Raw genomic sequence first — 25,966 nt, forward strand, 5'->3', positions numbered from 1 at the left:
TTTTTTTGATATGCTGTTGAATTCTATTGGCTAGAATTTTGTTAAGAATTTTTGCATCTATATTCATGAGAGATACTGGTCTGTAATTTTCCTTTTTTGTGGCGTCTTTACCTCAGTTTGGTATCAGGATTATCCTGGCTTCATAGAATGAATTTGGGAGTATTCCTTGCTTTTTTGTGCTCTGAAATAATTGGAGTAGAAATGGTGTGAGCTCTTCTTTGAATGTTTGGTAGAATTCTCCAGTGAAGCCATCTGAACCAGGGATTTTTTTGATGAGAGTTTTTTTTTTTTTTTATCTCTTCAATCTCTTATTATGGGTCTGTTCAGGTTTTCTGTCTCGGCTGGTGTTAGTTTAGGTAGGTAGTGTGTTTCTAGAAATGTGTCCATTTTCTTTAGGTTCTCAAGTTTGTTGGGGTACAGTTTTTCATAGTATTCTGTTATGATCCTTTTTATTTCAGTTGAGTCTGTTGTAAATGTCCCCCATCTCATTTGTTATTTATTTGTTTCCTGTTTTGCTTTTGTCAGTTTGACCAGTAGTTTGCGATTTAGTTGATCTTTTCAAAGACCCAGCTCTTGGTCTTGTTGATTTTTTCTATTGTTTTTTCTGTTCCCTATTTCATTTATTTCTACTTCAGTCTTTATTCATCTGGGGCTATTTTGGCCCCCAGGGAACATCGAGGCTTTTTTGTTATATAGCTGACATATATAGTGAGTAGATGCCAGAGATGTTGCTGAACATCCTGCAATCCACAGGGCAGCCACCATAACAAGGACTTACCTGGCTCAGAATGTTCATAGTGCTGAAGTGGAGAAACTGACTTAGGGATTTGTCTCATTTCCAGTATCCCACTAATTATAATCATCAATCCATTTGGTTGTTTCATTGACATTAGCATGCATTTCTTTTGGCATATCATCCTGAAGGTAGCCATTCTCTCTCTCTCTCTTTTTTTTTTAAGTTTAGGAGTAGTACCTGGAAGAGCTTAAGGGTGAAAATCAAAGAAGGCTTCTCATCAAGTGTACTTATGGGAACTTCTTTAAAAATGTCAATATAGCAGCAGTTCCTAATCCTGGATGCCGTTAGGACAGTCTTCAGAAATTTTTAAAATATAGAGTTAATTGTTGTCAGAAAGGCCTAAACATCTCTGTCTCTCTCACATTTACCAGATGATTCTTATATATGACCATGTTTGAAAACTGCTATTAGAACCTTGGATCCTTCAGCTAATACCAACCTAATGAAACTTCCTGATCACAGGAAATTTAAGCTTTGGTTTATTTCGTCCGTTTCTGAAATTTAAAGATGTCTCGCCTTTTGTTGTTAAAGTGACTTAATTGATACTTTTTAAATTCATTCTGAGATGAGAAAATGTCATAAAAAATATCGCGGTGGAATGATGACCCTGAGGCTCTGGTCTAAATTTTTAACAAACTGTCTTTATATTCCATACCCTGCAACAGTTAATGACAAAGAGACCTGATGAACACTGACCTGAATTCAACCTAGTAGTGTAATTTTAGTTATAGAGAAACTTTGAGTATATGAATAGATCCATTCAGTTCACTAAGGTTTGTGCCTACCTTTTACCTGAAGCTATTAATTATATGAGAACCCCTGGTGGCACAGTGGTTAATGCACTCAGCTGCTAATCTAAAGGTCGGTGTTTCAAACCTACCAGCTGCACCATGGGAGAAAGATGTGGCAGTCTGCTTCTGTGAAGATTTATAGCCTTGGAAACCCTATGGGACAGTTCTACTCTGTTGTATAGAGTCACTGTGAATCACTGTCACTCGGTGGCAGTGGGCTTTTTGATCATTAATTATATCATTACTGTACATTCAATATGTGGCTTTTTTTTTTTTTTTTTTTTTAATCCGTTAGGTAATTTACAGACCTACAGACTTTTGGAGTCAGGGTGAGCCAGCTTCTTTTTATCAGTGCTGTTGACTTCTAGGATGTATTTTTACCTCTACTGACACACATCTGCTAAAGTTGCCACAGAAGGTCTATGGCTCAACAGAGTAATTTTCTGAGATCTTAAATTTATTCATAGGGGGTCAGATGAAAAAGCAGTTACCCTTTGTAAATCATTTTCAATTTAAATACTCCATAATCTCAACAGTTCAAGAACAAGGAGTAAAAATCCATTTTAGCCTTCTTCAAGAGAAATGAAACCTTTGCCTCTTGCAGTTTGATGTTTGCACTCCCTACTAAATTTCTAACAATTATTTGAATATTTAGGATGAACATCAAAACAATAATTACGTGTTGCTTTATTTAACTTCAAGTCACTAAGAAATAATTCACAACAGTGTTGTTGAATTTAATGCTAACTCATAGTAGGCACTCAACAAATGTATATTGAGTGAAAATAAAAGTATTGATAACAAGAAGATGCCTCTTATGACTTAGTCATTTGTATGTTCAGATGAAATGGTACTAAAATATTGATGTGATAAAGGGATGTGTTTGATAAGAGTTAAATATCTGGAACTCAGTCTCTATCATTTATTTTAGCAATTTTTACCTTCTACAGTCAGTGAGTTTGTTATCTCAAACTATGGAAATTTTACTTTTTTAAAAAATCTATCAGGAGGAAGTAGTCAGCATTTTCATATATGTGAGTATACTTAAAACACCAGCTGAAATAAGAAAATACATTGAGACCGATTTATAATGTAACCTCCACAGGACCCATCCTTCCCTTCTTTCTAAAAATAGGACCAGGACTACTAGACATTAAAATTCAGTGGCCATCGATGGCAGTAAATATCAAATGCAAGATAAATAAGATCCTTTTGTTCATACCTCACCTTTGGAAGTACGGAATAACTAATTTTTTGTTAAAGAAAAGAATCTACTCTCTTTGGGTTTACTCTAAAAGTAAGATTTATTGTGAACTGTGTTATCACTGAGTTATTTCCATTTATGATCTTTTCTTTTGTTTACATCTCAGCCTTATGAAAGAGGTATTCTAATTTACTCATCACAAATAAGGACAGTGACTCTGAATGATACCCCTAACATCACATAGCTAATGACCAGGTCCTGTGACTTCAAGTTCATTATACTTTCATAATATCTTCTAGTTCTCTGTTTGCTTTTACTGTATTTCCTAAACAGATATTGTAGAGTTGAATTTCCAAATGACTTTCATCTAAAAACATATGTTAATAAAAACATACATTTTTTTTTCAAAATCAGAAGAATTTTTTAAGTTTCCAGAGGTCATCCTAATAAAAATAAGAGTAGCTTAAATACATCTAATCCTCAGATGACAAAATGTATATATTTTATATGATTAACAATTAAAGCTAGAAATAAATTTATGATACTTATGTATTTTATTACATATACAGGTTTTTTTTTTTACCTAAGATTATATTTGATCAACTTAAATAGTTCTTCAATTTGAATAAACGTCAGATTCTAAAATAAAATTGATGAAAGAGAAAGATGGAATTCTATTGGTAGATTACCTAATTATGACACTTTAGTGACTGAACTGCTACTTCCTGAAATATAACTAGTCGGCCATTGAAACTTGAAAGTAATGTCTTTTGTATCTTTCATATCAAAATTTATGCATTAATAGTAATGGACATATTCTCTCAGTTTACAACATTTGGCTTTAGCGAATCGCCGTTAACACTTGGATGGCAGAGGAAAGAAACTATTAGTCAGTGCTGTGGCTTCAGGAGTCGCCCCTTTGTTTTCCTTGTCAAGTAGCAGCAAGCAACACAGTTCAAAGTGTTCCAATCGACTTTGAATCCTAAAGCTCTTGAATTATAAGTGCCATTCTACAATGAACAGCACCTTCAAAAGAAGCTTTTGAAAAATTCCCTGGGGCAGGAAGAGGGAAAGCAAGATAGTGGGGATGTAGCCATAAGCATGCTGATTACTCTCATGGATTTAGGGTGGCTTTTAGTCCTCCAAGCTGCTGTATCATGTTCATTGTTCTTGGGACTATAAATTAGACTTGAAATCCGCAGTTGGTAACAACACCAAGTTTGATAAAGAAGGCTCCTCCCTCCCTCCCCCCGCCCCAGGAGTTCCATGAACAGGATTTCTTCAGTTTTGAGGTGGTTTCCAAGCATTTCTGGAGCCTTTCTCCTTGAAAGAGAGCCCTCTTTGAATAACTTTCCCAGACCCAAGAACTCCTTATTTTAATTTTTCCAATCATGAGATGAAATGTAATTAATTCTCTTATTTTATATCATTCCACCATTCAGACAAAACATATATTTTGGTAGCAGTAGTAGTAATCAAAATAATATTATCAAGAATAAAAATAGCTAATATTTTCTTAGTGCGTCTTATGCGTCAGGCTCGATGCTAAAAGCTTTTTGTGTGTTATGTCTTTCTAGCCTAACCACAAACACATGAGGTCACTTATACCAGTTATCCTCATTTCACAAGGCAGAAACAGAGGTGTAGACAGAAGCCTAGACTCAATCTCAGGTCACAAGCCTGTGCCTTTAATCAATATACTCTAAAAAAAAAAAAAAAAAAATACTCTAAGGCCCCCTTTATTGTTGAATTAATGTGACATCTAAGTTGGGCACACAAGTATCGTGTGAATGTGTGTTGAATAAATACATTAATAGGTCTTTGTGTCTCACAGATTAGAACTAAATGGCAGAAGTTGGAAAATGACTTGTATCACACCGTTCAGGTTATCAATGTCAGAAGCGAATCAGTACTGAGAGCTGTAGTGTAAGGAGCCCTGGAGGCAGAAATGTGAGGTGCTCAGCAGCTAACCAAAAGATCAGGGTCTGAAACTATTCAATGGCTCAGTGGGAGAAAGACCTGGAGATCTGCTCTGGTAAAGATTTACAGCCTAGAAAACCCTGTGAGCAGTTATACTCTGTCACGTGGGGTTGCTGTGAGTTGAAAATCAACCCAAGAGCATACAAAACGACAACCATGCTTCTCAGTATTTTTTGGCTTAGCAGACCTTCTTCAACAAGGGTGGATGCATAAGTAATGTGATAAGGTGAGAAAGCTGGAATTCTGAGCAGGCAGCCACATGGCTCAGTGAGGCTCGTCTCTTGGTTTGCTTCATTCCACATTACGGAAGGCAGAAAGCATGAAGGTCACATAAGAAAGATTGCCCTTTCTCTCTGGAAGAGGCAAGGAAAATGTGTACCACAGACAGTCAAGACCAAAAGGTGTCTATGTTTTCACACAGAGTATTTTTATTCTTTTGATTGTTAAAATAAGGAGGAAAATTTTTTTTCCATGTCTGAAATTCTACCTTAAAACTTTACACGTAATAGAGAGAGAGAGATAGATAGGTAGGTAGCTGCCCTCAAGTCAGCTCTGACTCATGGTGACCTTATGTACAACAGAAGGACATGTTGTTCAGTCCTGCATCGTCCTCATAATCACCACCATGTTTGAGTCCGTCATTGCAGCTATTGTGCTCATCCATCTCACTGAGGGTCTCCCTCACCCTCGCTGGCCTCTTCTTCACCAAATGCAATGTACTTTTGATCCCTTTTGATGGTGTACCAAAGCAGGAAATTTGGACAATGTTCTGTTGTGACCCATAATGTTTTCATTGGCCAGTTTTCAGAAGTAGATCACCAGGCCTCTCTAGTCTCTCTTAGTCTGAAAGCTCTGCTATAACCTGTCCACCATGGGTGATCCTGCTGCTATTTGAAATACAGGTGGCATAGCTTCCAGCGTCAGAGCAACATGCAAGCCACCATAGTATGACAAACTGATAGAAGGGTAGTGGTTACACATAATAGGCCCTTGTAATATTGAAAGGAGCCCTGGTGGCACAATGGTTAACCACTCAGCTGCTAACTGAAAGGTTGGTGGTTCAAACCCACCAGCTGCTCTAAGGGAGAAAAATGTGGCAGTCAACTTCCGTGAAGATTAAAACCTCGGAAACCCTATGGGGCAGATCTGTTCTGTCCTGTAGGGTCACTATGAGTTGAAATCAACTCACTGGCAACGGGTATATTTGTTGAGCATAGTTAACTATTTGTGAGAGTAACATAAAAAACTAAAACCAGACCCATTGTTGTCAAGTCAGTTCCGACTCATAGCGACCCGATAGGAAAGAGTAGAACTCCCTTATAGGGTTTTCAAGGAGCGGCTGGTAGATTCAAACTGCTGACCTTTATGGTTAGCAGCTGAACATTTAACCACTGTACCACCAAGGTTCCTTAAAAGTGATATAAGCTTTAATAATTTCATTAAGAAATAAATACACTTTTAAGGATATTTATGCGCATTCCTTCACTAGTTTAAATAACTTAATATTCAACAAGCTTTATGTGCTAATATTTATAGACCAGGCTTTGTTTCACCCTGGATACAAAAAACAAAAACAAAACCCATTGCTATCGAGTCAATTCTGACTCATGTATAAAGTGTAAATATGCCTGGTAAACCATAGTTTAAAATGAATACTGAGTTAGGACAGATATTGACTCATCACACTCTCCAACCACTATCGTTTCATAGTAGAGACCAACAGCAAGTCAGATTTGAGATGAGTTAAAACAACAGTTTAGAAAGCAAGTGTTTAATTATGTCCTGGGTTTCTGAAGTACTAAGTCCTTTTGTAAGTTATAGGAAAAGGGCTAGATACCTGGTCTCATTGGCTTTAAACCCTGGACTCTTTTCACATTCATTGTGTAAACTCCCTGCTATCCTTAATCCCCATAATCTCTGCCTATATCAATCACAATATTACTCTAGTATAAGTGCATAACCTCTACTAAGACATTGAAAGTAATTTTACTATTTTTCACAAGTGCTATTTATAGCATATATTTTGAGAGTTACTAAATAACTTTGACTAGTTTGATACTTTGTCTTCTTGAGCTGTCCTTTGAAATCTTCTGTTCAGCCCTTTTACTTCATTATTGGGAAAATACTAAACAATGCAGGAAACATCTAAAGAAGATGGACGGGATATACAGAGTCACTATACCAAAAAGAATTGGTGGATGTTCAACCATTTTAGGAGGTAACGTATGATCAGAAACCAATGGTACTGAAAGTAGAAGTCCAAGCTGCACTAAAGGTGTTAGCCAAAAACAAGGCTCCGGGAATTGACGGAAGACCAGTTGAGATGTTTCAACAAATGGATGCAGTGCTGGAAGTGCTCACTTGTCTATGCCAAGAAATTTGGAAGAAAGCTACCTGGCCAACCAGCTGGAAGAGATCCATATTTATGTGTATTCCCAACAAAGGTGATCCCACCGAATGCAGAAATTATTGAACAGTATCATTAATATCACATGCAAGCAAAATTTTGCTGAAGATCATTTGAAACTGGTTGCAGCAGTATATCAACAGGGAACTGCCAGAAATTCAAGCTGGATTTAGAAGAGGACATGGAACCAGATTATCCTTGCTGATGTCAGATGGACCCTGGCTGAAAGCAAAGAATACCAGAAGGATGTTTACCTGTGTTTTATTGACAATGCAAAGGCATTCGACTCTGTGGATCATGGCAAATTCTGGATAACATTGTGGAGAATGGGAATTCCAGAGACTTAATTGTGCTCATGAGTAACCTGTACATAGATCAAGAGGCAGTTGTTTGGACAGAACAAGGGGATACTACATGGTTTGAAGTCAGGAAGGGTGTGCATCAGGGTTGTATCCTTTCACCATGCCTATTCAATCTGTTTGCTGAGGAAATAATCCAAGAAGCTGAACTATATAAAGAACGTGGCGTCAGGATTAGAGGAAGACTCATTAGCAGCCTTTGATATGCAGATGGCCCAACCTTGCTTGCTGAAAGTGAAGGGAAGTTGAAGCGCTTACTGATGACAACCTTCAGTATGGATTACACCTCAACATAAAGAAAACAAAAATCCTCACAACTGGACCAATAAGCAACATCATGATAAACAGAGGAAAGATTGAAGTTGTCAAGGATTTCAATTTACTTGGATCCACAAATCAACACCCATGGAAGCAGCAGTCAAGAAATCAAAAGACAGATTACCTTGGGCAAATAGGCTGCAAAAGTCCTCCTTTAAAGTGTTGAAAAGCGAAGATGTCACCTTGAAGACTAAGGTGCGCCTGACCCAACCATGGTGTTTTCAATTGCCTCATATGCATGTGAAAGCGGGACAATGATGATGAATAAGAAAAACCAAAGAAGAATTGACACCTTTGAATTGTGGTGTTGGCGAAGAACATTGAATATGCCATGGACTGCCAGAAGAATGAACAAATCTGTCTTGGAAAAATTACAACCAGAATGCTTCTTAGAAGCAAAAAAAAAAAAAAAAAAAAAGAAGCAAGGATGGTAAAACTACATCTCTCATACTTTGGACATGTTATCAGGAGGGACCAGTCCTTGGAGAAGGACTTCATGCTTGGTAAAGTACAGGGTCAGTGGAAAAGAGGAAGACTATCAACAAGATGGATTGACACAATGGCTGCAACAATGGGCCCGAGCGTAGCAAAAATTGTTAGGATGCCGCAGGACCGGGAAGTGTTTCATTCTCTTGTGCGTAGGGTGGCTGTGAGTCAGAACCGACTCGACGGCACCTAACAACAACAACAGTCTGATACTTCATCTGAACAACGGGGAGGAAATCTGACTATAACTTATCATCTAAGGAATTAAGAGAATAAGAGATTTAGTTTCGTTCATTATATTTATTGTATACTGTATTGTCATTTTGAAAATGTAACTAAAGGTAATGTTAAAGTTAAGCCAAAATACACTACTGCTTGTCATCAAAAGTCCTATAGAAGTGTGCCTGTGAAACTCAGCGGAAAAATCAAATAGCTATAGAAAATTAGCCTTTCATGTACAAGAGTTGCATTTCAGATATTTTCAAATCTATTGCCGTATTAATTAAGGGGGTAAGTTTGAAGGATTTAAAAGGCTCCATGTTTGCAGTTTTGATCCCATGTTTTGGTCATCTCATGCTCTGAGTCTGATCATATAGATATAAGAGAATCATCACATACAATTTGAATCTACAAGGTACACAATCCTTTAATCCATGGTCCAAACCCACTGCCATCGAGTTGATTCCGACTCATAGCGATCCTATAGGACTGAGTAGAACTGCCTCACGTGGTTTCCAAGAAGCACCTGGTAGACTTGAACTGCCGACCTTTTGGTTAGCAGCCATAGCTCATAACCACTATGCCACCAGGGTTTCCAAAAGGATGGAGGGATAGAATTTGGAGTGGATCTCTCTGAGGATATCAATTCAGACCAGGTGATATATGCAGAAATGTGTGTATATATAGAACACACTCTTCCCAACTTATAATTTTGTGTTAAAAGAAAAATAAGAGTGAGTTAGAAGACAGAAAAGGAGTAAAAATGTATTTTTTGTGGGAAATTGATAAAACACAAATCATAAAAAAAAAATTACAGAGAAACTATGACATATTGCTTTCTTCAGGTATCTACATAGTTTTATAGACTCTGAAGTCTACAAAGCTGGGTGTTCTTTACAGGCAGGGAACTGAGTCATTCACCTCTCTATCACCAGTAGGTATCACAGTAACTAATACATGCTATTTGTTATCTCCTTTGTGGATTGAAGGAATAAGTAATATGTCAATCAATCATTGCAAAATGAATAAAAATGTACTTCTAAAAATGCTCTTCTGGTTTTATTCCTTCTACAAGTTCTCTGTGTTTTGCTGGTAGACAACATGACAGTCATAAGGTCAAGTATAAGAGTGATGGCAGAGAAGGTTACTCTTATTCACTGATGCTGAGAAATGATCAGTAACGTTCGGATGAAAAAATCAGAGGTAGAAGGTGTGACACGAAAGTTGTTAGTGATGATCTTATTTGGCTACTCTTTATGGATAATCTAGAGTTTAATCTCTGATACTTGAGTATGATTAATACCACATTGGGAGGATAATTTGGCAACTCCTGTGAGATTGACCATCATTCTCTATTTCTGGATGCTGAGTTACGTGGGTAATAAACCAATACATTGAATGACATAACTTGCTTTAAGAAATACAGTTAATTTGTATCAATGTGCAGATTTAAACCCTGCATTTAAACTTCAAGGTTTTATACTTACTTATATTCATTCTCTTTCAGTTGTATAAAATATGGTTGTTAAAAATCTGCTATCTTAGAGTATTAAAGGGTGTTTATATAAACAATTATATATATGTATGGTATGGATTAATGTAATTGATAAGTAATTTGAGACATTAATACATGTCTTCCACCAGCTATTCATCCACTCGTTGAGACGTGTCACTTTTCTTACCCAGCAACCAAGTCATTATTGAATTAAAAATTACTGTAAATCTTTACTGAAAAGGAACAAGGATTACAAAGAACCTCTTGATATGCTTTGTAAATATTAAAAATGTCTCTGAAATAGAGAAAAAAATTACTTTCAAACTTAAATACTTTTTATTATGCTTTTATAATAAGAAGGAAGACTTAAAGTTCACAAAAAATCATCAAAAAGGAGGAATGGAACTGGAGACTCATATTACACCTACTCTTCACTAATTGACTATCTCATTATGTGACATTTTACACTTATGACAACGGTAAAAAATCTGCTATCCAACTATTTTGCACATTAGTGGTGTATATCTGGCAGTAACAATACCAAGGTGCGAGGTGAAAGTAATGCTGGCTGTCTGATGGTCAAGATTATGTGTCAGCTTGGCTGGGTCATGACTTGCTGTGGTTTGGCAGTTATGTAATGATGTAATTTGATAGTTATGTAATGATGTGGTTATCTTCCATTTTATGATCTGATGTGGTCATCCTCCATTTTTGCATAATGCTAGTTTTCACATAACAACTTGGTCTTTAGAGCCTAACCATGTTGATAAGTGAGGAGTGAGTGTATTAAGTATAATCATACACTAACATGATTTGAGAATCACCACACTTATAATGTTAAATGTGAACATGTTCATGTAGTTTAAATATTTATATGACATGATGTCAGTGTCATATAAATTTGTTGACAAAATTTTAATTTATTTGGAATTCATCATAGTAAAATTCCCCATTTTCTGAAGTTTAAAAAATATGTGGTGAAGATTTTTAAGATAAAGACATGAATGAAGCAGGTGTTAAAATGCAGATGGACTGTTTCTTCCCTTGTGCTTCACATCCTCTGTGAAGATACGATTTTATAGCCTCTTACATTCACCTTCTCTCAGCCTCCCATGGTGTGGTTCCTACCAGTATTGTGATAACGATTTATGTGCTACCATCCTTAAAACCTCAAATATAGAGCTTTATAGATTAAACACGAAATTCTTCTTTTCCAGTAAATTATAGGTTCCTCTTTTTACTTTTTCTCTGTTGCAGTTTATTATGCTGACATACCTTTTCATGTTGGCCTGGCTGGGAGTCACAGTTTTCACCTCACTGCCAGTTTACATGTACTTCAATCTGTGGACCATCTGCCGGAACACCACCTTAGTGGAGGGAGCAAATCTCTGCTTGGACCTTCGTCCCTTTGGTACGTGGATATTGATTGCTTGTTGTAAAACAACACCCCATATTGTGTTATGGAAATAACTACATCCAAGATAATATAAAACACTTCAGTACCATCATTATTACTTCTTCCACCAAAGAGTTGAATTTATCATTCACTTTTTAAGACATGCCTTTTTAATTTAAATAAGTAGGAATTTAAGGGTGAGTGGAAGTTGATATCACAACATGAGCATACATACATGTCTGTATAAATAGTCTATCAGATTGCATTTCCTGGAATTGGCAGATTATAGTTGTAATTTCTCTTTTCTGACTCCTAGGCTCTTTTCCAAACTCACTATGATGTTGGCATCCCCTTTTAATCCTCACATGATAAACAGTACAAATTGTGAAATCCAATTTAAAGATTATCTAATAATTATGTACTTCATTGTCTTCTGAGATGGGAAAGACAAAACAAAACAAAACAAACAAACCAGTATTTAATAATAAAGAATTCAAATAATGTTAAATCAGCAATCCTTTTTGGTTATTCTTTTTGAGGGCTAAAACCTCATATCATAGCAATAGTTACTCATATTTATATGGAGTTACAATATATAGACCTCTTTCTAAGTACTTTACATATGTTAACTTGTTTAATTCTCACAGGAACTCTATTTGATGTGCTGGGTGTTATTGTCTTTATACACACACACACACACACACACACACACACAAAACTGAGACACAGAGAGGTTAAATGACTTGCCCAAAGTTATACAGGTAGTAAGAGGCATAGCCAGGATGCAAACCCAGGCAGTCTATCTTCAGAGTCTATGCTCTTAATCATAAGTGAGCTCCCTCTCATATTGAAACAAGTGATGAAACAGGTGTCAGGAAAGTTAGTCTAATCTCAATTAACCTATTTGAGATTCTGTTTCTTATAGGTGAAAACATAGGAGCTACACAATTTAGAAAAGATTTGCAAATCCACATGTACAAATGGAATTTTTCACTCAACAGATATTAAAAGTGTACATATTAATGTCTGGGGATGCTCTCAATGTTTTCCTCTAACGAGGTTTGCTCAGGCCTCAGAAAAGTGGGAAATAGTGCACTGGATGATTTCTGAAGGCCTTGTGGCTCTAAGGTAGACTGTGGATAGACTGCAGAGTACAGCATAGTTATTCTATAGATAACTAGGTGTGTACTCCGAAACAGTGGACCACCCATCATACTACCAGTAGAAGTCCTCTGGGACCCCTGCAGTCTGATCCAAATTCAGAGCAAGATGATATGCTCTGTAGTTGAAGTTCTTGGCAAAACGATAAGAAAATATGGAACGGTCTTACCCTGGTAATGCTTTACTCTTGGAGTCTTGACCCTTGTAAACATATGAAAAGCTGATCTCAGCAATTCTTGATGGAGGCCACTGGGGATTAACTCCTCAGAAAACCATGGCTCTGGTTTTAGCCTATCTTTGTCAATGTCTTCCTTTTATTCTGCTGACCCTAAAAATTAAAATTTGAAAAGATGTGGCTAGCGTCTTAGACAGGGTTGCCACATAAAATACAAGAATCCCAGTTAAATTTGAATTTCAATAACAAGGATTTTTTTTTTTTTTTAGTACAAGTATGTCTAAAGTATTGTCATGTAGGACACACTTCTACTTAAATTTCCCAAATATTGTATGGGACATACTTATACTAAAATGTATTTTGTCAATCCTAGTCTTAGAGCCTGACTTTTCTCTCCTGAAAGTGTCACCATGGGAATAGGCGCAGCTGGGGCCTCTTGAGTGTGAATGGTTTATATTTTCAAGAATTCCTCATAGTTTAGCATACTTCCATTTGGAAGTATTTCAATTCTTACGTAGTGGCTAAGTGAGAATATGTCAAATAGGTGGTTAGACGGTCTTTATTTTTATTGAAGCATATTTTAGACTGAAAAATATTGGGTAACTCCAGAGAAATATTTTAATTTTCCCTAAATTTGATTTCTAAAGGAGAGCAAATTAATCTTTAAAAGATGACTAGTTTTCCATGATTTTTAAAATCTTTTTTGTTAATTCTCAACATATTCAGGTTCTTGTGATGTCAAAATTAACTGAACTTTTTTTAATATATTGAGACTTGGACTACCCAGTGTTTATGATCCCCTGTGACATTAAGTATACAATTTGCCTTAGAATATGTCTTAGAATCACAGAATATTACAACTGAACTTCATTAATCACCAATTCAGTTGTCTAATCTGAAATAAATGGAATACTAAGAGATGAAATAAATTTTCCAAGATTACAGCTATTTAGCAGGCCATGCCGGGATGGAAAGGTAAGTTTCCTTAATCTTGGTGCAATCCTTTTCCTAGTCAACAGTTTTTCAAATAAAATTTTAGAAGAGCTTTCTTCACCATAATCTCAAATAAATCATTAATATATGTAGTAGACAGAATAATGTCCCCTGCCCAGAAGATTTCCAACACCTAATTCCTGGAACCTGTGAATATTTTCAGTTATATGTCAAAGAGGATTAATGTTTCAGACAGAGCTAAGGTTGCTAACCAACTGACCTTAAAATAGGGAGATTATCCTGGATTACCTTTGTCAGCCCAGTGTAGTAACAAAGGTCCTTAAATATAGGAGAGTCAGTCTGAGGAAGATGTGACATGAAGAAAGGCTCAGAAAGATGCAGTATTACTAGACTTGAAGATGAGAAAAGGGACCAAGAACCAAGGAATATGGGTGACCTCTAGAAGCTGAAAAAGGCATGGGATCTAATTCTCTTCCTAGATCCTCCAGAAGGAATGCAGCCCTGCCAACACCTTGATTTTAGGCTTCTGCCCTCCAGAACTGTAAGAGAATGAATTTATGTTGTTATAAACCACTAAACTTGTGGTAATCTGTTACAGCACCAATACCCACCCAATGACCCAATGCCATCGAGTCGCTTCCGACTCACAGCACCAGTAGGAATTAAATATACCATCTAAAACCAGAGTCCATAATTTTGTTTTACAGGCTTGCTATTTATTGTTTCTGAGACTTCATGTACTTTACCATTGTAGCAGTTCCTCTTCTGTCAAAGCCAGCAATATTGCATCTGTATGACCAGTCTTCTGTAATGTTAATTACCCTTTGCCATGTCATCTAACATAATTGCAGGTCCCAGGGATTATTAGCATGTAAACATCTTTGAGAGGCCATTTTGATGTCTCCATAGTCCGTCCTCTGGCCCCCAAAGATATGCGTAATACATTCACCCAATCCCAATGTCCAGAGGTCTCATCCCATTACAGCATCAACTCAAAGTAAAAAATCTCATCTGAGTCTCGTCGGTTCAAACTTTTTTGTCTGTCTTTCTAAGAACATGTGCCACAGTGGGAGTAAACCATGCCTATGTAGTTAAATAAGGCTTTTCTTTGAGCCTTAACGCTGTTTCCAACATAGCAACAACACTTTATCCAGATGTTGCTTCTTCTACTTGAATGTGGAAGAAAAAAAACACTTTTCAGATGTCATGAAATCTTTTAACATTAGCTATTAGACCTTTCTACTTAGTCCTTAACATAAAATGACCTACCTGTACATTTATTTGCCTTCTAGATAATATGTCCTTTGTAAGAATCCTAAGGAACCCTGGTGGCTCAATGGTTATGTGCTCGGCTGCTAACTGAAAAGTCAGTGATTCAAACCCACCAGCCACTCTTTCAAGGAAAGACGTGGCAGTCTGCTTCAGTAAAGATTACAGCCTTGGAAACCCAATGGGGCAGTTCTACTCTGTTCTATAGGGTCGCTGTGAATTAGAATCAACTTGAGAGCAATGGTTAATCCTAAATGTACATATACACTCAAGTAGTTACTATCAAGTGGCATCAGAACAGAAAAGAACCACTTCTCAAAATTTGCGTTATATTCAGTATAGACATTAATTGATATTCATCAAAAAAGGAGTTGAGTAGGTAAGAATATACTTTAAAGCAATTTCCCATAATTTTTCTAGGATGTTTGTTGAAAAAAAGGTGGTACCTTTTTTCTTAAGAGACCAAAATATTTTACATCATGAGAACTGCCACCACGTAATGGCTCCTGTTCTCGCTTAGTAGAGGTGCGCATCTCACTATGGATTCCTGTGTAAATAATAAACGTAAGCATTTCAAACAGACCCAGGGTAAGAGGCATTACACAATAGAGCTGATGAATTTTAAAATGCGTAATCAGATTAGGATTCTCTCTATTTCAAAATGAGCCATGAAATACTTGCATTCCCAGTCCTTTGTAAAATTACTTCCGTTATCCTCCAATTATATGCACTGCTATTTAACAGACTGACAGTGATTGTATAATGGTGTTTTTCCTAGTAAATTTGAATCATGAAATGTCAAAACCGTCCCCATCATATTAGATCCAAGGGTTTAAGCTATGGTCTCTTAAATTGTAGAAATTTGATGAAATTTCGTCAGGGACAAACACAGAGAGAAACTGGTCCAAAGCAGGTGAGGCTACTTCTAGCCTTCTTCCCAACCCCACTTTCTGTTTAGCTCACCCACATATTTTTAACCAATGTAGGCTGCTTGTATCTGATTTCCATAATATTCTTTTCATCAAGATTTCATTTCACATATTTATTTATACTTTGTTATCAAATATTCATTGAATATCTATTATGTTTCAGCTCTGCTCAATTATGAGAGAAAAAAAAATCTCCATGACAAAAAAAAAAAAAAAAAAATCAAGCTTAGCCAGCACCTACATCATGGTTCTGTCCCATCGTCCTTTCTGTACAGAACACAGCCCTGACCTAGTAACGCTGCTTTATTTGCTCAAAATAGATCAGAGGGCAGAGCTGAGACTAGAAATCAACACTTTTGACCCTAGTTCATCCAGTTCAAGAGGACATTTTATGTTAGTGTACAAACTACATACACACACTATTAAGAAGAAATCTTTCATGTATGTAGCTATGTGTCATTTCTAATTACAGAGCTATATTTACTTCTGCTAAATAATTTTTGAAAATTTGTGAAAGCTTTGCTATATTTTTCTTGTATAGGTGATTCCTTTGTGTAATTTACATCAGATATTTTTTAAAAGCAGTAATGTAAATAATAAATTATTTGATATTCATTTATATTTCATAAAAAATTATATTTCATAGCAAGGAATTAATTTCCTATCAGCCTATACCAAAAAAAAAAAAAAAGAAAAGAAAAAAATTGCTGTCGAGCTAATTCCAACTCATAGCAACCCAAGGGGCAGAATACAACTTCCAAGGAGTGGCTGATGGATTTGAACTGCTGACCTTTTGGCTATCAGCCAAACTCTTAACCACTGCACCACCAGGGCCCCTAAGGCTTGTAAGGAATAATAATGTCTATTCATTCTGCTTACTTCCAACTTTAGCTTACAATTTTCTTGATGAAAACTTACCTCCCTAGCAGTGGTGCTTCAACTGTCCAGAAACCACCAAGTGGTTTTTACTGTTTTAGTGATGAACATGGTAGTAACTCCGTACGCATATTATGCATACTTTTCTACCAAGTTCTCCCTATTGCATGGTCAGGAAATACTTGCGAGATAGGAAATATAGTGCTCCTGTTTAGCCAGTTTAAAAGAATAAAAAGCAGTAAAAGCTTGTGACGGCCACTTTAATGTACTAAGTCCATAGTGTTATCTCTTCTTACTTCCCTCATGCTAAATTCTTGCTCCTTCTCTTGTACAATCCTAAATTCTTTTAAAAAACTGGAAAAGTCAGTATGTAGATTTTAGCCAAAAGCTTTTCTAAATCTAGTAAACAAATAAATATAAATCATATTTGGAAAAACTGATATGCATTTGCATAATTTACTGAATCTTGGGTTAGTCCAATGCAGCCACTCAAAAACAGATACGCATGAATCAAAATAATCAGGTTTTCAAATTTGTATTGTAGCACATTTTAAACATACATGCTCATTTGTATACCTTATTAGTACTTATATGTTGATACGTTAACTATAAATAATTTGAAATATATATATGCGTATGTATTTTCAATGCAGTATCGCAGATTAATTGCTCTTTGTAAAAAGAAAAAAAAAGTATATCCCAGTAAACCTGGGAGGGTTGGGATACAATATTTAAAGGGAAGGTGAAGAAAGACTTCATCCAGAAGTTGCCATTTGAAGCAAATGACAGATTTAGCCATGGAAATATTCTTGGCAAAGGGAAGATCCAGTGCAAAGATCTAAGGCAAGATAGTTGGTATTTTCAAGAAACAATAGGGAGACCAATGTGGCTGAAGAATGAGGAAATAGAATAGATTGAGATGAAACCTGTTTCATCCAATCATGGTGAATGTCTGACAAGACATTATCAGTTTTGGGGCTTCTATTCTGATGGAAGTGGAGAGTCATTGCAGGATTTTGAGCAGAGGAAGGCATGATCTAACATTATAGAAGGACTAATCTGGCTGCTGTATGACAGAGAAGAGATTATAGCAATGGTAGGAACGGGTGACTTTAGGAGAATATTGCAGTAACCAAGGCATGAGATATTGGTGGCTCCGACCAGGACAGTCAGTCACAACATAGATGGGGAGAAGTAGTCTGATTCTGGATATATTTTGAAGATAGGGGAAGCATAATTTCCTGATAGATTGGAAAGATTGTGATAGATTGAATAGATGGTGTGAGAAAGAAAAGACAATTCTGGGAAGAATTTTTTTTTTCTTTTTTTTTCCCGCCTGAGCAACTGGGAAGATTGTTTTGTTATCGAGTTAGATGGGAAAGGCTGAAGGAATAGCTTGCTTAGAAGCAGGGCGGGCAATAAGGGAAGGTCAGAAGTTCAGTTTCAAGTATGTTGAGTTTTAAATTCTTATTATAAATCCAAGTAAAGTTGTCAAGTATGAAGTTGGATATATGAATCCTGAATTCAGGGAAGAGATGTTGATGATATTCAAAGTTCTGAGTTTGGATGAGATCAGCAAAGGAGAAAGAAGACTGAGGACTAAACACATGGGTGCTCCACCTTAAGAGGTCAAAGAGAAGAGAAGGAAGCAGACAAGGGGAATGAGGAGGAGAAGCCAGTGAGAATAGAAAGACATAAAGAAGAGACTGTAGTATCTTGGAAACCAAATGAAGAAAGTGTATGAAGGAAGAGGGGTGATCAGCTGTGTCCAGTACTACTGATTAGCAAGTAAAATGAGAACTGAGAATTAATCCCTTATTTAACAATATGGAGATCATTCATTCTTTCCAAGAAAAATTTCCGACAAGAGTAGGACAAAATCTGACTAAAAAAGGTTTAAGTGTAAATGAAAGGACAAGAACTGCAGACAGTGAGAATAGGCAACATTTTCTAGATTTGCTGCAAATATGAATAAAGAAATGGGTGCAGAAATTTATATACAGAAACATATATACCACATGAATGAAGGCTGCGTTGCATCAGTACGGAGAAATGTAGTCTCTACCCAGAAGCTGTCTAAATAACGATGATTCATTAGACAAATCTTGTGGGGTGGGGGGAGTGTCTTTTGTTTGTTTGTTTCCTTAGAACTATCTTGGCAGAAAGAAAGGCCACATGGAGAGATGTCTGTATTTGATGTACTAAAGTAGATTATTTTTTGAAATGGAAATAAATCACACAAACTATTGGCTTAACAGAGGGTGGCAGTGGTCTGTAAGAAGGGTGGGGTGCAGATAGGGCACCTAGAGGCTAAGAATGTGTAAATACACGCAGATAGTAAAGTTAAACAAAAAGGAAAACTCACCAAAACCTTAGGAACTAGCTTGTGTGTGTGTGTTTTCTTTTCTTCATATGTGTGCTTAGCACTTCAGTAGTTCTCAGACAAAATTAAAGAGCCACTTTTAGGGTGAACTTGATTACTTCTGTGCTGTAAAATGAGATCCAGAGCAGTGGAAGCGTGCCTTCTGTGGCTTGTTAAGATTGTGGTGTTCCAGGCTTAACATTATTTTGTAGATTCTGGCTTAACAGTTCTGTGTTGGAGCCTAGAAATATTTATTTTTGACGCTTTCCCTAGGTGATTCTGATGGAGTTGGTCCATGAACCAACTGTAGCAATGGTAAATATAAGTGAAATTTTCTTTTTTTTTTTTTTCTTCCCATTTCCCTTACTAATAGCACTGTTTTGATTGTCAGCAGAAGATATACTCCTACTTTGGGCAATGGCATTGTGGAGGAAGAGCAACTCTGTACCAGCTGAACTGATCTGAGTACTGACTGGAGCACAGTCAGGGGTGTAATTACCACAGTGACTGTGACGCCAATGAACTAGCAAGAAATGGACCTGAAAATTCTCATAGTTAGATTCAATGAATTCAGATGGTCTCCGGGTGGGTCAGATGGTGAACGTCTTAAAGTTCATGAAGGCTAAATAGTTTTGCACTTTCTATTCATAATTATTAGCCAGTATACTGGAAATAGGAAACCCTGGTGGCGTCGTGGTTAAGTGCTACGACTCCTAACCAAAAAGGTAGGCAGTTGATATCCACCAGGCCTCCTTGGAAACTCTAGGAGTTCTGCTCTGTCCTGTAGGGTCGCTAGGAGTCGGAATCGACTCGAGGGCAACGGAAATGAAGACTGCCATTGTAAATGAATGAAAACTGAGGAAAAATTGTTCCTTTATAGCATAAAATGGAATTTGCTTAGATTTGATCAGCCAAAATTCTGTTTTTCTCTCCCTTGGTCTCGAAAACATTTATAACGCTACACTGCAATTTTCTATGTTGTTGTAGGAATTGTGACAATCGGAGAGGAAAAGAAAATTTGCACGGCCTCTGAGAACTTCCTGAGGATGTGTGAATCCACTGAGGTGAGTGTTTTTGCAGCCTTTAATTTGGTCTGAGTTTTAGCATTCTGTTTGGCGTTTGAAGACTATGTAATTAAATCTATATTGCATTTTCCATTTTTCCTTTCAGAGTCAATTTTTACTTGCAGAAGTGTTATACAGGGGGAGTGCAGAATAAATATGCATGAAATAATGTGCATATTTCAGTAAAAATTATGATAATAAATATCTTTATGTTTTCTAGAAACTTCCACATTTTAATGAGCTGGAAAAAATGATAAAATTATCCTTAACAATAGATAACATAGGTTTATATTGCTATAATATTATTGAAAACTGTCGTCAGTCATGATATCATCTTTATGGTGAAATTAGAGTAAAGTGATGCAACTGCAAGGGTTTAAAAGTTTGCAGGAGAAAAGATCATGTAATAATACTTTTTGATTAAGCGATTTACTCTATCACTTTTGTTGAAGATGTAAAACGTTCTTGTTCATAAGATACCAGTAGCTGTAATCCTGACACGTTTTAGTTTTCTATGGTTTTCTTTTCAGCTGAACATGACCTTCCACTTGTTTATTGTGGCGCTTGCTGGAGCTGGGGCAGCAGTTATTGCTATGGTAAGACTTCAAAGCTCTGATGCTTTATTATTCAATTTCCACTACAAACCAATTTGCTGGTAGAGATGATAAGTCTCCCCAAGTATCCGAAGTTCATAACGATCACATTTCTATTAATACCCATAGAAACAGAATGAAAACAGTGGGTAAATAACTGAAAAACAAGGCTTAACATAAGGAAATATTGTCTTTACGAAAGAGAGATTTGGTAATCTTCTTAAGGATGAAAACATTCTGTGATATTGCTAATGCTAACAAAAAAGTTCGTTAGCATTTTAGACATTAAAACAAAAAATCCAAATCCGTTGCTGTCGAGTCAATTCTGACTCATAGCGACCCTATGACAGAGTAGAACTGCCCCAAGGAGTGCCTGGTAGATTTGAACTGCTGACTTTCTTGTTAGCACCTGTAGCTCTTATCTACTACTCCAACAGGGTTTTTTTAGACTTTAGGTTGCTATTAATAGAAACAAATTACCTTTGTGGCATATATGTATGTCAACATGATATTCTGAGCCACCTAATCAAATCCTTAACTTCCATTATCCTTGTTTTTCCCCTTAACAAAGAATGTAGAAAATACCATATTGATTTGTTTATAAAAATAGAATGAATTTATTTTTCTTAAAATAAATCTCCGTAGTTTCAAGTCCTATCCTATAGGGCCGCTATGAGTCAGAATCGACTCGACGGCAGTAGGTTTTTTAGGTTTAGTTTCAAGTCATGTCTTCTATATCTAATTTTCTTCAGAAATTTTAAGAACAAGTCCTACTTCAACCTATCAGGTTTTTACAGGTCTTTGCGGACCTATCATGTGCCAGACCCTGCCTGTCCCTCGTAACCCACCCTGAGTTCCATGTTTCTCATGAGGGTACCAACCATCGACGGTGAGCAAGCCTTCTGAGCATCTGTAGTAACTTTTGCAACTAAGACCTTCAGTTCCTGTTTTTTTTTTTTTATCCTAGAAGACAAGTAATACAGGACTCCAGAAGATCCTCAGTAACCTTAGAGCGCTTATAGACAACTCAGTATGTAAAAAATGAAGAACTTTGAATTTATTTAGTAACTTTTCTCATGGTGCCCATACATTGTCTAATATATTGGTGAAAGGGACAGTTTTAAAAAAAGGGGGTGTTTTTATCTTTAGTCTAATACTAAATATAGAAAAGATGAGACAATGCTAACATGCTAATGAGCCAAATCAGACCGGTTATTTTTAGTGATTTCATAAACACTTTTTTTTTTTAATTAGGCTCTGTTCTATTTTATTAAAAACATTTAAAAAATATCTAACAACACTATGTGAATGCAAAAATCAGTTTTCAAAATGTTTTGCTGATTTAAACATTGCTCAGCGTTTTAAACGTAGTGGCTATGAATCTCTACATAGGTGTTTAGTTTCAGAATATCAGATACATACTAAAATCCTGTTGGCTGATTAACTGGAGGGATCAAAACAGGACGTTAAGCAAGGACCTTGTATTCTTAGCCTAAAATTAAAATGTGCCCTTGGGAGACATCAACCTGTCCTGGCCAGTGGTGCTTCAAACAGTCATGGTCTGAACAGCACACAGCTGGGCTGGGAGCTCAGAGGAAACATCTATAAGTGTGTCTTCACACACATGTCGCATACACTGGAGAATTTTTAAGAGCTTGTGTATCTACAACCGATATACCCCCATATCCAAAGGATTTTGAAAGCACCTTTTGAAAAGAGCTACATAATAAAGCATTTGTTTGCATTTGCTATATACATATATACATATACACATATGTATATGTAAGAGTCTGTTTAAAAAGGTACCCGTCCAGGCATGCACCAGTGAAAAATACCTGTTTAATCAAATAATGTGATTGAAATGTCCCTGAAAAATGCTGACTTTGAAATGATTCTATCATCAAAAGATTTTAAGATAATAGATTACTTGGATATTTTGCATCTGTTAAGGAAACTATGCTTTGCATATCCTTAAAGTTATAAATAAAAACATTTTTATTTCAAATAGCAGAAGTTTGGAAGATTATTATTATTTTTTTTCTAAGTATTCAGCTTTCCTTTTGGGGTTCTCTCTGGACAGAGCCATCACCAATCATTAACTCCCTTGACATCCAACCCCATACTAGCTTAAATAATTTGGCATCGGTACTTCTAGTTTATTAGCTCTGGTAATCGTTTAAGTCTTAGGAGGCAGGGACGCTACAACTGTTACTACAGTTACTGAAAACCTACTTTGTTGACAGCATTGTTAAATGCTCTATGTTTGTGATCACATTTGATTCTCAGAATATAGCAAGTGTCATTAACTTCAATGGTGGCTCCCTTTGTATATGGATTTTTCCACTTTAAGTAGATGTTTGAATATTTCTTTCCTGAAAACACGCTGCGGTAAAGATCCTGAACAGACCGTCAGTGTAAATTATTTTTGTCTTTGCTCAGGTTCACTACCTTATGGTTCTGTCTGCCAACTGGGCCTATGTGAAAGATGCCTGCCGGATGCAGAAATACGAGGACATCAAGTCGAAGGAGGAGCAAGAACTTCACGACATCCACTCTACCCGCTCCAAAGAGCGGCTCAATGCATACACATAAAGCCTGGCTCTCCTCCCTACCATTCCAATGCTTTGGTGTTTAACTAAAGGCCATCCAACCTCCAACCACTGAAAAACAAGACGAAAGTGCTTCTCAGCAGTGATGTGTAGGGTGACTTATGAATCACCTGAATACGAGTCTTTGTTGATTAGCACTGAATTTGCTAATTTGTTAAGTTGGTGTAATCAGATCTCTTCTACAAGCTCCTATCCAGCGCCCCCCCTTTTTTCTGATTTTTCAAACTCACTTAATAGTTCTGTAAAATCAAAGATACTAACATCATCAAAGGCAAAGATTTGTTTGATTTTTAACCACTTCCAATGTGTTATACAGAACACCTTTTGCATTACTTCTTATGTTTTTGAAAAGAAAACAATAGCTTTTTATACACTTTAGTTTTTATTTCGGTAACTAGCTTAACTACAGGTAACCTTCAAAGGGACCATTGTACGTTATGAACAATAGACAGGGATGACATGAGGACACCTCTTGAAACATGGATATCTTGTCTAAAGATCAGAGGCCGTATTACTATAGGCCCCGGTTAAGGTTTTCATCAACTAAGGTGCAATTTCTAAATTTGTAAGAGTAGGTAAAAAAACAAAAAACAAAAAAAAGTGCTTCTTATCTTTGTTACCATTGTATTTTTCTTGGTGTACTTTAAAGGTGTTTCTCTCTGATTACTCATGTTTATGTTGTGAGCACGTAGAACATCGATGCTAACGCATGGCTCCTTGGCTTTTTAAGATTGTGACACCAGGCTTACGTTTTAAAGTTGAGTGTAGAGACGAATGGATGGAGATAACTCCTAGTGGTCTGCAGAAGGTCGATCTCTTTGTGATGTCAGCAGTGGCTGGATTGGAACTTTTATGCTAATGTGGAAGATTGATTGCCTTTATGAAGGTGACATATTAAAAATAAGCACACTAACCCCCGAGAAGTTGTTTTACCTGCTTTAGAAGTTTTAATGGATTGCACCTCTGTAAACTGCCCTAAAGCGTGTATGATATATTTGAAAAGGCTTCCATGAATATAATAGCTTTGCTTGCAGCCTTCCAATCTACGTCGGTTTACCTGTAGTGTTTTTAAAAGCGTGGTCGGAGGAGGCCACAATAGAATGTATCCTTTGAAAGTGTAGTGATATATTTGTGTTTTTATTTCAAGTAAGCCATTTTAACAACAAATGTTCATTCATATTCATTTATAAGAAGTTCCTGTATCAAAGGAATTAAAAAAAAAAAAAAGCAATCAGTATTATTGGACCAAATCCGCTGTTTGTTTCAACCTCGACTTTCTTCTTTTCGATTCTTTCTAATGCTACAAGAATGCTGTAAAGTGTCTTTTAAAACGATGTAGCCTGACAAGACATTTTTGTCAGTTATAAAACTAGGTGGTGGCGCGCACTGATTTGACCATTGTGAAATCCTTTCTCGATATAAGTGCATTTCTAATAAAATTTATTGAGTGAAACAATCTTTGTACAATGACCAATCATGCATCCAGTAATTTTACAAGTTCTTGTAGTAGGTAGGGGGTATTACTAGACTTCTCTGTGGCATGATTATGCATTCTGTAGAATTATTTAATTAATTTGGGGATGGTTTCGCTTCTTTTTTTTTACACTTAGCTTATCTTACTGGTTGAACATTTTTCTGATATACGCAGTATTACATATATTCAGCAAAAGTATTAATGGGCTTCCTTCAATGCTATATTATAGTGTTTCAGTTCTGTGTCTTAACAGTTTGTGATGATTTTTAAAAACTGTCTTTGAAACTTATGTAATGATGTTGACGCTTTGAGCTTTTTTTTCTGGTATTAGAGTTTGTATTTTCACAAAGAGTGCTTTGTAGCAGGCATTACAATTAATCTGTTTTGTACATAAATGTGCCAACAGCTTGATGGTGGCGTTTTTGAAATGTAGAACAAGGTGCTTGCAAAATGTAATAAACACACTTGTGTAATTTGTGTACTTATTATTAGTTTCTGCGGTGTTTTTTATTTTGTTGTTTTGTTTCTCTTTCTTATGTGTATGCATTCCTTTCAAATGAAAAAGACTCCATCTCCTTAGTATTCTTATTTCAGTTATACTGAGCTAAAATTCAAGTTTCTGTGTATGGACATGCAGTTCAGGAACGCTAGGCAGCCTGAGTGGGGAGCTGGAAGGGGTAATGACTTTCGAGGTCATTTCATTTGGCAAGTGGCAACTATTCTCAAGCTACTCTATTTCTCTGCCTAATTTCTTTCTGTTATTTTATGTTTTCCTTCGTGCTTCACAAACTAACAGAGAAACAAAAAGACTAACGTAGATCAGAAAGAAAGATTTCTTTGTTCACCTCAAAATATCAAGTTGAGCGCAATGAAATGAAAAAGAAAAATATATATATATATATATGCATGTATGTATGCTTTGAGTCTAATTTCTTCAGGCCAAACTACAAGTGATAGCAATTTAAAATAATAAAATAATTTTCAAGAAAAATACTAATTTTCATAAGGCTTAAAGAATGCTATTCATCTTCAATTATCTGTGTATTATG

At 36.3% G+C, this 25,966-nt stretch overlaps 1 protein-coding gene across 1 annotated transcript in view; it reads left to right on the top strand.

Moving 5' to 3' along the window:
* The window catches only part of GPM6A (glycoprotein M6A), a 393,537-nt gene extending 367,947 nt beyond the window's left edge, over positions 1–25,590 (top strand). Inside the window, exons 4-7 of the mRNA XM_023554995.2 lie at positions 11,313–11,466; positions 20,165–20,241; positions 20,772–20,837; positions 23,274–25,590. Of these exons, the coding sequence (XP_023410763.2) occupies positions 11,313–11,466; positions 20,165–20,241; positions 20,772–20,837; positions 23,274–23,426 (450 nt within the window). The 3' untranslated portion in view covers positions 23,427–25,590. The remainder of the gene's footprint in view (positions 1–11,312; positions 11,467–20,164; positions 20,242–20,771; positions 20,838–23,273) is intronic.
* Positions 25,591–25,966: the final 376 nt, after the last annotated feature.

The sequence above is a fragment of the Loxodonta africana genome, chromosome 21 (genome assembly GCF_030014295.1).
Source record: "Loxodonta africana isolate mLoxAfr1 chromosome 21, mLoxAfr1.hap2, whole genome shotgun sequence".
Classification (NCBI taxonomy): domain Eukaryota; kingdom Metazoa; phylum Chordata; class Mammalia; order Proboscidea; family Elephantidae; genus Loxodonta; species Loxodonta africana.